Source organism: Drosophila subobscura, chromosome U (genome assembly GCF_008121235.1).
Source record: "Drosophila subobscura isolate 14011-0131.10 chromosome U, UCBerk_Dsub_1.0, whole genome shotgun sequence".
In the NCBI taxonomy this organism is placed as follows: domain Eukaryota; kingdom Metazoa; phylum Arthropoda; class Insecta; order Diptera; family Drosophilidae; genus Drosophila; species Drosophila subobscura.
Genome location: NC_048534.1, coordinates 19,714,405 through 19,727,991, shown reverse-complemented (window position 1 = coordinate 19,727,991; position 13,587 = coordinate 19,714,405). Strand labels below are relative to the sequence as shown.

General features: G+C 44.8%; 1 protein-coding gene across 1 annotated transcript; it reads right to left on the bottom strand.

Annotated features, from left to right (window-relative positions):
* Positions 1-561: 561 nt before the first annotated feature.
* LOC117901750 lies at positions 562-8,434 on the bottom strand. Its single transcript, XM_034812636.1, has 6 exons — positions 8,135-8,434; positions 2,653-3,575; positions 2,213-2,585; positions 1,552-2,151; positions 1,155-1,489; positions 562-1,085 (listed from the first exon to the last, which is right to left on the bottom strand). The coding sequence occupies exons 2-6, from the start codon at positions 3,409-3,411 to the stop codon at positions 837-839; spliced, it is 2,316 nt and encodes a 771-aa protein (XP_034668527.1). The 5' UTR covers positions 3,412-3,575; positions 8,135-8,434; the 3' UTR covers positions 562-836.
* Between the last annotated feature and the right edge of the window lie 5,153 nt (positions 8,435-13,587).

Here is a 13,587-nt window from a genome sequence, read left to right as displayed (position 1 = left end):
AAATTTTCAACTAATTGACAGTAAAAATTCCTTACTTTTTTGCAGTCAAATGTTGGAACTTTTTCAAACAAATCTTCCACCTTTTGCCAGTCAAAATCCTCCACTTTTTGTCACTGAAAATCTTTAAATTGTGGGCTAGAAATTTCACTTTACAAATTAACGAAATCTTTTCCGTAATTTACGCATTTTCCTGATACATTTCTTAACTGTTTGCCAGTCAAAATCATCCTCGTTTTGGTAGTCAAGTTTTCCACTAATCGTAACTCAAATTTTTATATATTTCCTCTCATAATCTGCCACTGTTTGCCACTAAAAATCTTCAAATTGTGGGTTTAAAAATGAAACAAAACTTTCCACAAATTCGCTTCTTTTGCTGGTAAAATTTTCCACTTTTAGGCATATAAAATTCGGTCGAAATTTCCATTTTTTGGCATTCGAAATCGTCTGATTTGTCAGATAAAATTCTCAATTATTTTCCACCCAAATCTTGCACTTTTTAACCCAATTTTCCACTCAATTGTTCCTCTCTTTCCACTCATAAACTTACACTTTTTGGCACCTTTTTGCTACTCACATCTTAAACTTTATTCACTGCTACAAATACAATTTACATACGCATAAAAATAGTCAAAGAAATCATCGATCAATTCAATCCGTAAACTAGCTACCAAATAACTTAAGTTCTAGCAAAGGTTTAAATCATTTATCATACATATAGCGAGCGCGAAAAGAGAAAGAAATCAAATAAAATACAGATAAAGGTACGAGATAAAGATACGAGTTAATAGATAATAGATAGAGTTACGGCTATAAATAAACATTACAAGTTAGCAGCACTAAGACTTGGGCTTTCGACTTCGAGTGGGTGTGGCTGTGGTGCGCAGGGGACGTCGCGTGGTGGCGCTGCTCTTGGAACTGCTGCTGCTCGCTGTTCTGGAACTGCTGGTGGCTGGTAGTCTGCTGGGCTTAGTAGTGGTTGTGGTGGTGCTGCTGGTGCTAGTGCTGCTGCTGCTGGTTCTTCTGCCACTGGGCCGCTCGCGGTAGACGCACATCAGCTCATCCGCGGCATCGGGACAATCAATTTGCTACGCAAGAAAAAAAGGAACTTAGTCTTCCACTTCAGGCACTACTTTCGCTCTCTCTCTCTCTCCTACCTTATCGCACAACTGGCTGACTGTGATGCACTTGCCACTGACACAGCGCAGCTCGTGTGGCAGACAACCGCCGGGCGCTGTCACCGCTGTCTGTGCCGTGGGTGGCGCCTGGGTGGTGCTGCTTGTTGTCGTCGTCGTTGTTGTTGTGGTGGTGGTGCGTCCACGTTGTTGCACCAGTGCCGCGCTGGGTATAGCACTGGCTGTGCGTGCCGCTGGCGTGGTGGCGCCTCCGCTGACGCTGAACTTCACGGACGTGCGATTGGCGCGCTGCGAATATTTGAATTTGTTCTCCGAGTCGCTGGTCATCATGATCTCCTTGCTGTCACGAAAGTTGACTAAGGAAAGGCATTAGGCACCCAGAAATATGAGCGGAGTGCTGCAGAGCTCTTTGGCTTACCAAAACCCTTGGGTCCTGCGGCTGCGGGCTCCTCCCCGCTGGCGGAGCCATTCCCCGGCGCCGCCACTTGATGCACCTGAAATTTGGTCTCCGTGCCCGCCTCCTCATCCGTGGTGGCTGTGATGTACGTGTACAGCTTGTCATTCGTTTCATTGGGCGACAGAAAACTGGCATAGGAGAAGACCCGCGGAAACGCATTCAATTCCGCCTCGTCAAAGGGCGCGGAGTCCCCGGAGCCATACTCGTCGCAGTCCTCCTCGTCGCTGCCATCGAAGCAATCGAAATTGAGATCACAGCGCTGGCCCTCGGCTATGCACTTCTCGTTGGAGCGACAGCGGAACTCGTCCTGCTGCTCGCAGACCAAACACTGCTCGTCCTCGTCCTCGCCGCCCGAGCAATCCTTGATCTTGTCGCATTGCCATTGCTGCGGGATGCAGCTGCCATCGTGGCACTGGAACTCATTCGCATAGCAGTCATCCCTGCGTCGCGTGGGATCCTCACACTTGTGACTCTCGTGGGCATCCGGATAGAGGCTGCAATCGAAGAGCTCGCTGAGCACATCCGAGCTGGAGATGGCAATGGAGCAGGCCTCCAAAATGGCTGCAAAGGGGGAGAGAAAATAACTCAAGGATCGGTCTTCCCCCCTGCCCCCGCGTCTTACCCTTGCATATCCTGCGGCACGGCGGCAGCTGTCCTATGTGCGAGGGCCTGCACTCCGGCTCCAGGGCCGCACACACAAACTCCACCGCGCGCGCCGAGCAATTCGCTTGAATCAAGTCCTCGTAGGCGGCCATGGCTGCCGCATCTCGTGGCGCCGCTGCGCCCTCCCGATTGTACGTCAAATCGTAGTCCAGCACGCCCTGGCACATGGGCAGCATGGTGGAGTAGCAGCCGCTGTTTGTGGTCGATGGTGTGCTGCTGGTCATGGCCTCTGTGGGGTGTCCACTCGCAGCCGAGGGCGGCGGCAGTGTGGGGGAGACGCGCGTCAGCGGCTGCTCATGACCGGGCGGCGTGGCCTGGGGCTTGGGCAGCAGCTGTGGGGGGAGAAGGTGCACGATAAAGCCTTAATTCTTGGAGGTTTCTGCTCCACTTTGAACTCACTTCCTTGAGCAGCTGCAGCATGCGCTTGTCCTGCTCAATGGGCACACCGAAACTGTTTTGATGGCCCGAAGTAAAGCGAATGCTGTCCGCGGGCAGCAAGGTGTCATCGTAGTCCTGCTGCCCCACCTCTGGCTGCTCCTCCTCTGGCTGCTGCGTTGTGTAGTCGTGCTCCACCGCCTTGAGTCGCGTTGTTTGCTGCTGCTCCCGCTCCGTGCTGGCAGCCTCCTCCTCACCATACAGCTCCGTGCTCGTGCTCGTGCTGCCGCCTGCCTCGTAGCGTCGCTGCAGCAAGCGTGCCCGGGCCACACTCACATCGTGCAGCCACAGGCAGTAGGTGATCAAGCCGAAGAACAGCAAAACACTGGCCACGAAGATGATGGGCCAGCGCAGATACTTCCAGCGACAGGCGCGTCGCGCATAGCCCAGGAGCATCCACGGCGTGGGCTTCTCGCCACGATGTGCCTCCAAGTAATAGTTGCTCGGCGTCAGTGGATACTTGTAGCGGCGCACCTGCAGCTCGGCCAGAGCCTCCGGGCTGCCCAGCATGCCAATGCGATATTTTTGCGTGTCCGACCAGCAGGCAGCATCGGAGCTCCCGACTTTGCTGCGTAATGTGGAGGCGCGGGAGTAATCATCATCGATGGTCTGCACGGTGATATTGAGGCCATGGGGATATTTGGTGGGCTGACGTCTCAATCCGTTGATGATTGTTGCGGCCTCATCGAGGGTCGTCACGGGTTGTGGCTGCTGCTCCTCCATGGTTCACCTTTTGGCTGTGTCTGCCTGTGGCAAATGTCAATTGCAGCTGCGGCTTCTGTTGCATAAGCCTCGCGAGGGGGGGGAGTGCGGAATAATTGCTATTGTCTAACCAATCTGTGTGCAGTTCCTCTTCGTGCGCAGTTTAGGGCTTCAGCTTGCAGCTCCTGCAGCGAAAGGAAATCGAATTACAAATGGAAATAAAAAATGAAAGTCAAGCGGCTGTCTTGGCATTTGGAAAGTTGTCACCCAACTGGCGACCATTCCACCGGATCTGTCAGATTGTTTCAATTAAGCTTCAATTAATTCCACAACACATTTCGGACACATCTGCCACAGCCACAAGTCCACAGTCCCCAGCTGTTGCTGCAATTTTTGTTAGCGATAAATAATCTTCATATACCCAGAGCTTAATAAATAAATAAATGTAACCACCAGCCAGTCCATGTGCATGTGCTTGGGCTCTGTGCATTGGCCAATAGTTTAGAAAAATTGAGAATGCGAATTGCATTGGCCAAGCAGGGGCACAGGCACAGGCCCAGCCACTTGGCCGGCAAAGTGCTTGGTGGCTGTGGCCGCTTCTGCAACTGCAACTGCCAATTGCCAACACACAAAGAAATACACACAGAAAGGCACACAAATAGTAGCCAAAAACCTGGGCCAAGCTCAACTTGTTAGCCGGAAAACACACAAAACAACAGAAACGAAACAAGCAGCCATAAGAGTTAGAAACAAGATGGTCCAAGGGAGGGCAAGCCTACAACGAAGTGGAGATGCTCTATATATGGGTAGAATATGCAGGAAATAAGAGGGAAATCTAATGGAGAACTAAACCATAAATTAGGGAACATAAATAAATGTACTAAAAGCCACAAATAAATATTCTAGTAACTTAAAAAAACACAAAAACAGAAGGTTTCCAGATGCCAATCCGTGGGGGAAGTGCATGCCAAATAAGTCTTCCAACTAGATAATGCTGCTAAAAGTAACTAAAATGCCTACAAAATGTATTAAAAATATTACCAAAAGTATTTCAAAGAACTCCCCAACATAAGTTAACCAAATTTCAAATGTTTTCTGTGCATAAACAGAACAAAACTCAAGATTCGGCTGCTGATTCAAATTAAACTTCCAACATTTTTGTGTACGTTTTTCTTTATCATAAAACAAAGGTTTCCGGAGCCTATGCTCAGGTTATGGCTGAGAGCAAACACCAGAAATGTAATGAAATTAATGTTAGTCTTGGTCCCAGCAATTATTCAATCATTTCGGGCCAAAAACTATGCAGATATGAATGCATTTCAAGGCAATGTGCGGTAGAGGAAATGTAGAATTGCTTGCTGCAAAATAGTTTATGAATTTGGGTGGAAATACATCAGTAAAGTGTGGAGAGATCTAACATTTATTGTGCCCTAAAGCAAATGCAAATGATGTTCCTATCTCTGTAACCCCAACTGACACCAGCTGCAGCTGCCTCTACTTTAAAGAAGCAAAATGATTCCCCAGCTGGCAGTTTTCTTTTTCGTTTGTTAAGCAAATTAAATGTTATGTATTCATGTTTTATACCCTTTCCTGGAGCGATGCTGCTGCTGGTGGCTGGCTGGCATTACGATGAGCTCCGAAAATCGCTTGAGCTTGGCGGCCACAGTTGGCTGAGTGTTGAGTGTCGGAGTGCTCAGAGACGACTCCAAAAACTCTTCCAACTTCCAGCTGTGCGACTCCTGTGCTCCCAACTGGTGCTAGTGACCTTTTCACTTTTGTTTTCGTTTGCCTGACTGCGCCTGCCGTGTTTTTGCAGGTTTCCTCAAGTGTTGCAGCAGCAGCAGCAGCAGGAGGAGGAGCTGCGGCAGCCTCTGCGGCCTATTAATGGGTAGCAAAACTCCAGCAGCTGTGGCTGTGAGCCGCTCTTATGTCGTTCGTTGCTCGATTAATGAGCTGCAACCCGAGAGACAACGACAGGCCCACTTCAACTCTCTGTGCCACTTCAGTCTTCAATTGTGCAAAAAAACAAATACAAATCTGTGCGCTGGCTGGCCAGTTATTAAGAGTGGCTTGGGGCGGCTTCGGGGCTTGCAACTTGCTGCTCTCTTGGCTTTAAAGATTTTGCTAAGGTCAGTCGTCTCGGGGGTTGGGTGTGGAAAACGGCTACCAAGCAAAAGCAATCGACAGAAAGGTCATAATAGCAATTGACGACAAGAGTGCGCTGTGAAGAACCTTGTTGTAGGGTCGAGCCATGAGGAGAATGGGTGTAACCCCAAACAAAACAAAAAGCAATACGATCAGGGGTCTAAGAGAGTTGTTAATGTCTGAGATGTCTGTGCCTTGTGCTGTGGCAAATGGAGTGAGGAAAACTCCGGTCTAATGCCCGTTGAGCATGTGAAGAAGGTTGGGTAAGTTGTCTCTGGGAAATGTGTCTGTTGGGTAATCCACAAAACTAATGAGAGTGTTAAGTGAAGAACATCAGAGAGCAATCTTTGAGTGTGGTTAAGCGGTGGGGAACTCTAATGATGCTGCTAAGTGCGCAAAATGTTTGCTGGAAGTTCAAGAGAGTAACGGCCCGCCGGGAAAAACTTCAAAGATTTTTTTGGTCACTTTTGGTCATACAAAACTAAAGCTAAAATGTCTACAATTTAAGGGCTTTGATAACCCAAAACTAAAGCTACAAAATCAACCTTTTAATGGGCCTAAAAACCCCAAACAAAAGCTACGAAATCCTCCACTTAATAGCTCTAATATCCCCTTCTAAATTCCGTACTTAACTGGCAAACTCTTTGGGCATCTTCTCGCTCAGATCTCCACCTAACAATTACAGCTTCAGACACGCACCAATCTAGATCTTTGGTAACTTCCACTGAGACGCCGTCTAATTAGTATTTGCACGTTCATTTAGTTATCTGTGTGGCTGTATCTGCAAAGCCACTTCCAGGCATTGTTCAATAGCTCATTTGGTCAGCCATTAGAACACCTTTGAGCAACATTACGTTCCGCTTGAATGCCAGCAGTCTTCTATGCGATCGAAGGGAGACCGTGTTGCACATTGCTCGTGGATTTGTACACCTCTTTATTGCAGTTGCATTTGCTTTCATTTGATGTTTATGCAGCAGTTTAAACGAGAACCTATGCACCACATTCCACTGACACCGGCCAGTCAGGTAAATTGCATTGATTACACGACTCAGACACAGACACCGACACCGACAGCATCTGGTTGCAGCATCCAACTGGAAAATGCCAGGCTTATAAGTTAAGTCATTTTCGTGGTGGCTCCGCAGCACAGCGCTGCGCTGCGAGTTCAAAGTTATTTTTCTGTACAAATAAATTGTTTATGCCTGCAATTCATACTTAGACTCAGACTCAGACTCATAGCCGGCTCCAAGATGTGCTGTGTGCTGTGTGCAATGCGAGGTGAGCCGGACCGGACTCTGGTCAAGGGGGAGATTGGGTCTGAGGCCAGCTGCCTGTTAGCGGGTGGATTATGGCTGTTAGCCACGCCGATTATGGCCAGACATGAGCAAAATGGATACCCAGATACATGCTACAATTTGGTTGGGCAATGTCTCTATATTCTAGCGATGCGTCACAGTGGATGCCACAGAGGGGTTGCAACTAAAGATCAAAGTCAAACCATCGTTCAGTCGATCGATCTTGTGGCAAAGTATGTTCCGTTCTGCTCCGATCTGTTGTTGAGGTCGAGGTGGACTGGCGTGATTAGATGGCAAGCGATTGCTGTGTGCCAATCGATCATAATTGACATTTAAAACACACAAGAACGTGGGTGGATTAGGTCCCGATTTATCGAGTACAATCACTTGACAGACGTTGTCTTTTTTTTCTATTCTTTTATAACATTAATTAACGAGTCTTTTGTATTATTTTTATAGATAGTTTCTTTTATGTTCGTCATGCCTGGCAATCAGCAAAGTTTTTGCCAAAGTTCTCTGTTAATTTTATTTAATTTTTAAAGTATTTTTCCACTGATTGATCACTGCCCAAAAACCAATTATCTTCTTACGCAAATAAAATAAAATCACTCATTAAGTTGTCTCCTTTTTGGGTGCTGAAATAATTTTGGGGTAAGCTGATTGAACTTTATGGATTCTGTCTCACTCCGCACGAAATCTTGCATGTCATCAAAGCTCAATTAATCCATCAATCACACACTTACAAGAGATCTCTCTGTGTCACTCTGCTGCAGAATTTATTTATTTTTTGCAGCTGCTTTTGCTTATTTAAATAGATTTTTGTTTTTTGTGTAATTAAAGCGGGCTACCAGTTTTGACACTCAACTCGTTCACAGATGATCAACGTCTTGAGATCCATTTGATGATCTCCAAAGCTCACACGAGAACCAAACTTTTGTCACTTTTCCACGCTTTAGTTTTTGTCTCTCTCTCTTCTTGCGGTCTTGCGATCTTATTACATGGCAGGGGCAATGAATACTCCGAGACACTCACATGTTTGCTGCCTTGTTTTATGTTAATCAATTTTGATTGCAACTTATTTTTTTTTGCTGTTTGTTTCCATTTTAATTAAAAGTGCAAACATCAAAAAATAAATAAAGTGACTTTGTGTTCGGTTGATTGCACATTACTAAAGTCATAATTTGCATAAAAGTTGCATTTTTATTTGTTTCTGCTTTTTTTTATAATTTTTAACAATTTACACTTTTGCAATAATTGCACATCGATTTTTTCCCCATAAACGATTGGGTGAAAAAAAAACTCACTTGTTGTGTGCAGCACTTGTTGCAGCAGCGAAAATTTGATGCTGTTTTGACGCGCTTCAAACTGTTGGCCGCATGCGCACGTTTGGCTGCCAAAATTACAACTAACTGCAAGTGCCTTTGCCCCAAAAGCCAAAAGCCGAAAGATGCCGAAAAAAGCTAGCAGCCAGCGATCCACAAACGGATTCAACTCTCTTTCGGCTTTTTTCGGCTTTGGTTATTCTTTCGATGTCGAAGAGAGAGAAAGAGTGAGAGAGAGCCGCTGCCGCCGCACATGCGCCTTCAAGCTCAGCTTCGTTTGGCTTTCGGTTTCGATTTGATTTCGCTTTCAAGCTCGGCACGCGAATCGACGCGACGGTTCGACCGTGGCATAGCTTTTGCTCTTAAACGGGTTTGCTCAAAGCCACTCTTACTCTCTTAAATTGCATAGATTTGCCGATGCTGCTGCGCTGCTGCTGCGGTTGTTGCTGCCGCGACTGCGCTGCCGCTGCCGCTGCTGCTGCTGGCCGATTGCTGGCGGAGTCATTGGTTCAGTGTGTCTGCAATGCTTATTTTTATTTCGGCTTTTTTTGGGGGTCTGCCATTGTCGTCAGAGCCAATATTTTAATGGCTCTTGCAACGTGACGTTTAAGTTATGATGAGATCGTTTTGTGTGACATTTATGTATGTGTTCGTAGATGTGTTTGTCTGTGTGCAGCATGAAGCGTGCCCGGAGGCTGTAAAGAATGTTTTAATGTTTGGGGGAGAGCTTTGACAAAAACGAAAAATCTCTTGTATTTGTGTGGTTTTTATGGCTGAAGCTTTTTTCTGCAATTGGCTGTGGAAATGTTGCATATGTGGGTGCCGACGGCGACGACGACTGGCTACGATTTGGGTTAAGTGGAAGCTGCAGTTGGATGATGATGATTCATGGGATGCTAAAGCGAAAAGGAACTATGGATTGAGAATAATTTCCAAAGGTTGCCAAAGATTGATTCTGAGCGTGGGAGTTGATGAGTTAGTGGCAATTTATGGTAATAATGAAGCTAAAATTATGTGAGTAAAGCATGACAAAAAGGGGGATATTCGTTTTACATGTGCTTGGGCGGAGAATTATTTATGGCAAAATTAGTAAGATTGTGCCATACAATTTTGCAATCAAAAAATAATAATAAAATAATTTTGTGAGATTAAATTATGCCTTCAAATGCTCTAAAAAAAAGAGCTTAAAGTGATTACAATTCTCCCACCAGAAAACACCTAAAAATCAAAAATATCTTTAGCGAAAAAACAATTAAATCCCCCACCGTGGGAATCCTAGAGCCAATGCCTCTCTCTGCCCAATACATTTCCCAAATTAAGGCACTAATTATAGCTTTTCCACTTCCTCATTGTTCGTTAACCTTCCAGCACACAGAGAGATCCATACAGAGACTCGTGGTACGTATTGGCTATAACCTATTCATTATTCTTCCAATTACACTCATGGCGAGCAATGACCTTCCTTCCTTACAGATTTGGGTATTAGATCATTCCAGTCTCTCTGCAGCTCCAGCCCCCAATCTGCAGCTCCACTCACGACATGGCACAAAGCATTGCTCAATGCGCTTTGCGGCGGCGTTGGAGGCATGTGGCAGCACTCAGACAACAGGCTCCTGCAGCACTCTGGAAGCCGCACTCTGGTCTTGCCTCACTGTTCGCTCAACTCCTGGCCCCACTCCCACTCCAAGTCAACAGCTGTTTGCGGACAAGTGCACTGTAATTGGCCTGCGACTCGGTTGCCAATCCAACGACATAGCCGCGAAATCAATACGCAGCTTTTTATGGCCCGAGGGGGGGCACAAGGTTAGTAGATTTGTGGACTTTCAGTGCGTTCGATTTCGTTTTGGTTTTGGTTTTTGCTTTTCGTTTTCGTTTTTTCTGTGTCGCCTTTGGTTTCTTGTTGCTCTTTATGGCATTTTTTTCGCAGCAATTCGCAATTATGAATGGCCCGCAGAGCCTCGGCCAGGCTGCCTGCTGCCTGCATTCTAAATGTCAATGTTAGCACCGCAACTCCCATGAGTATCTCTCTGTCTCTGTGCATCTGTGATGCATTTGTGAGATATTTTCAGTTTCATTTCCATTTTGAGTTTCGTTTTCATTTCGATTTTGTTTCTGTTGTTTTCGCGGTGATTGACTTTTGTGCGCGGCGGCCTGCGAGCAGAGCTCATGTGGAATTTCCGCTATGCACGACGACCCACCTTAAAAGTCGCAGACTCCGACCCGACTTGGACTCTGACTCCGACTCCGACTCCGACTCCAATGCGAGCTTTTGAGTTTTGATTTGGAATACGAAAATATGTTTGTAGCTGCGGCCGTTTGTTACAGATACTCTAAGAAGGGGGTTAATGGGCATGACAGAAGGAATGAACTTTGGGGGCAGAACATTGACTGCAATTTCAGCTGCATTGATGTCTATCTGTGAACAAACAATTAACACATTTTTGGTGGAAGAAATATTGTTAATAAAAGCAATTCCTTAGTTTCTACCAAATGTGTTCATTATTTCAATCAAATTACATAGAAAAAATCAATTTGAAATAAAGTTTGAGTAGCAAAAAGGTTTTAAAATATTTATTTATGTTCCCTTATGTATTTATTTATTTATGCATATTCCACATAATACTCCCAAATTTCAAATCAAATTCTCTACACTCCTATGCCCGCCCATCCTTCAACCCTTTTGTTAGGGTATCCCATAATTCTGCCTGTTGCTGCCGCCCAAGCCATTACCTTCGGTTGCATGTGAAATGAACAACAATTTCATGCACTTGGAGCTTTGGGGGCCATAAATAACGTGGCTGAGCCCATTGTGCGTTGGCTGCCACTGAGAAATCGAATCAATCATTTTGCACACACGAAAACGGAACAACTTTGAAAAAATGCAATTGTTTTCCTCAAAGGGGAGGGGCTGGGCATGAGCTGTGGAGTTGTGAGGTGGATAGGCGGACAGTACGGACAGTACGGACAGTGTGGATTATGACAGCGTTAACAAAGCGCGGCCAAATTAAAGTGTTTAATTAACACAGAAAAAAAAGAGTTCAACAAACAGACAGCACACACAGCAGAAACCATAAAAAAAGAGAGGCTCGACATGCTCAAAAATCGCTCATACGCTCCGTTGAACTTCAGCAAAACACGCATGAGGAAAGACTAAACACAACACAACGACCGGGCGACTGAATACAGGTGAATACAAGTGTGAGTGTAGTGAGTGTATTCGAGTATGCCAAGGTGTACCGAGCTCTTGATTAATTGTGCAATTGCAATTGAATTAAAAGCGTGTAAATAACTCGAGCAGCGGGAAGGAAATCCCAGAGAAATGTTCAAGGAGGAGTAGCGTCAACTGATATGCAAAATGCGACGGGGGGAAAAAGAGAGAGAGAGACTTGGGGTAGAGAGATAACCTGATGAGCGGACGGACAGAGCGGACAGACGGAGCGGACATCGCGGGTTAAATTGAATTTATGGTAAATGCAAATGAGCGGGAAACAGTAAAATAACAAGAAAGAAAGTTTGGGCTTTGCGAGTCGAAGTTTTGGATGCACTTAAGTAAATAAATAATAAAAGGAACAAATAATAATAATACAAAATAAATTAAGAAATACTCCAAATATTAGGTTATAAATAAATATATAATTTTATTAATATGTATCAAAATAAATATTAGCTTTAACAATTTCTACAATACATTTTCTGCATTTACTCAGAAACCCGAAAATAAATCTTTCGAAAAAAGTGAAAATGTTGAATATAAATTTTCGAAATTAGACAAAAACGGACACAAATATTTTTCTGTTTGTTCTGAATATTTTTTAAGAGTTCCCAAAAGCTTCCCTCTCCTAAAAAATCATCATACCCTCCCATTGCCAGGGTATTTCTGCTCAACATGAAGTTGATTGAGGCAAGTGAAACATGCTAAAAAAAAGTAACCAAAACAGATGCATGCAAAATACACATAGTATAAACATGTTAAATATATAGATATCAAAAAAATATATACACAAACATATCTAGCAAGAGCAACAAGCAACAAACGAGGAATAAGCTTCGTTAACATTGTGCACACGAGCGAATTGCTCTCTGGCGATTACGATTAAACACGCTTGTAAATACTGGATTAAAGCGAGCAAAACAAAATAAAAACAGCAACAAAAAATGTACAGAAAACATAAAAAGAAACTCTAAAGAAAAAAAATGTATACGAAAGATATTCATAAGTCAAGCTGCTACCGCATCGAGGTCGAGGCGAAGGCGACCCAGGAAAGGCTTCCACAGCCAGAGGAGAAACAGGAAAGAGGTAATGGGAATGAAAAGATTTGATGGAGCCACGCGTATAATAGAGTTTTTCACGATGAACTTCCGCTGGAAATTGGAAAACAATTAAAGGAGACAGAGAGAGGGAGAAAGAAAGAAGAAAGAGATAAGGAGAGAGAACTAAAACTGAATATAAATTGAGGAATTAATTTCCTAAGGACAAACATTGTGAAGAAGGAAAAACAAAACATAAATAAATTATGGAAACAGAAAGTTCTGGTATTAAACTTAAGCTTTTTATAAAAATAAGTAGTTAAGAACTTTTAAATTTCTTCCATTATGCCCAACATACCCCTCCGAAGCCAGGGTAACCATATCGTGCGAGAAAAACTTTTCGCTTTTCGCGTTCAATTGAATCCGCTAACTGTTCAACTGAGTGAGTAATGTCCAAAATGTTGACAACGGACACAAATCTTTGGAGGGGGAGGAGGGGGCGTAGCGAGAAATAGTAAGTGGAGTTGTAGCTACAGCATACCGATACCGTATACTATGTACATATTTACAATATAGAGATGTTGGTATATCAATATGTACACACATATGCATGTACCAGCAATCATCTGTATGCGAAGCACACACACACTTGAGTACGCCACGGCCCACGACAATATTGAACGGCGAACGCACTTAAGTGCCTTCGTCTTTAAAGCTCTCTAGAGCAGCGATTCCGATTCCCAGCCGCTACCTGCCAAGCGCGTCTCTGCCAACGAACCGTTTCTCTGCCCGCCTAGCGCGTCGCTGCTTGCCCATCGCGTCTCTGCCTGCCGAAAGCGTCACTCCTGCCTACTCTCAAGCTACCTGCCCACCGCGTCTCTGCTTGCCCACCCTGTCCGCTACCTGCTAACTTCGACTTTGAACCCCCACCTCTTCCCCTCTCGCTCTTAGACCAACGACTCTGTGGTTCCCGTGCCTTACATTACACTCGCAAGACTCTTTACTGTTTCGCATTAAGCGCGCTCGCTGCACGTTTCTTACATGCCAATGGATATAGTATGTACATAGTTTCTATATGTATGTATGTATGTAGATATGTGTACGAACGATGTATGGTGCCTTTTTTTTTATGGGTTTAGTGTTTTGTGGTCAAACGGGTTTAAATTTATTTATGATTGGATTTGATT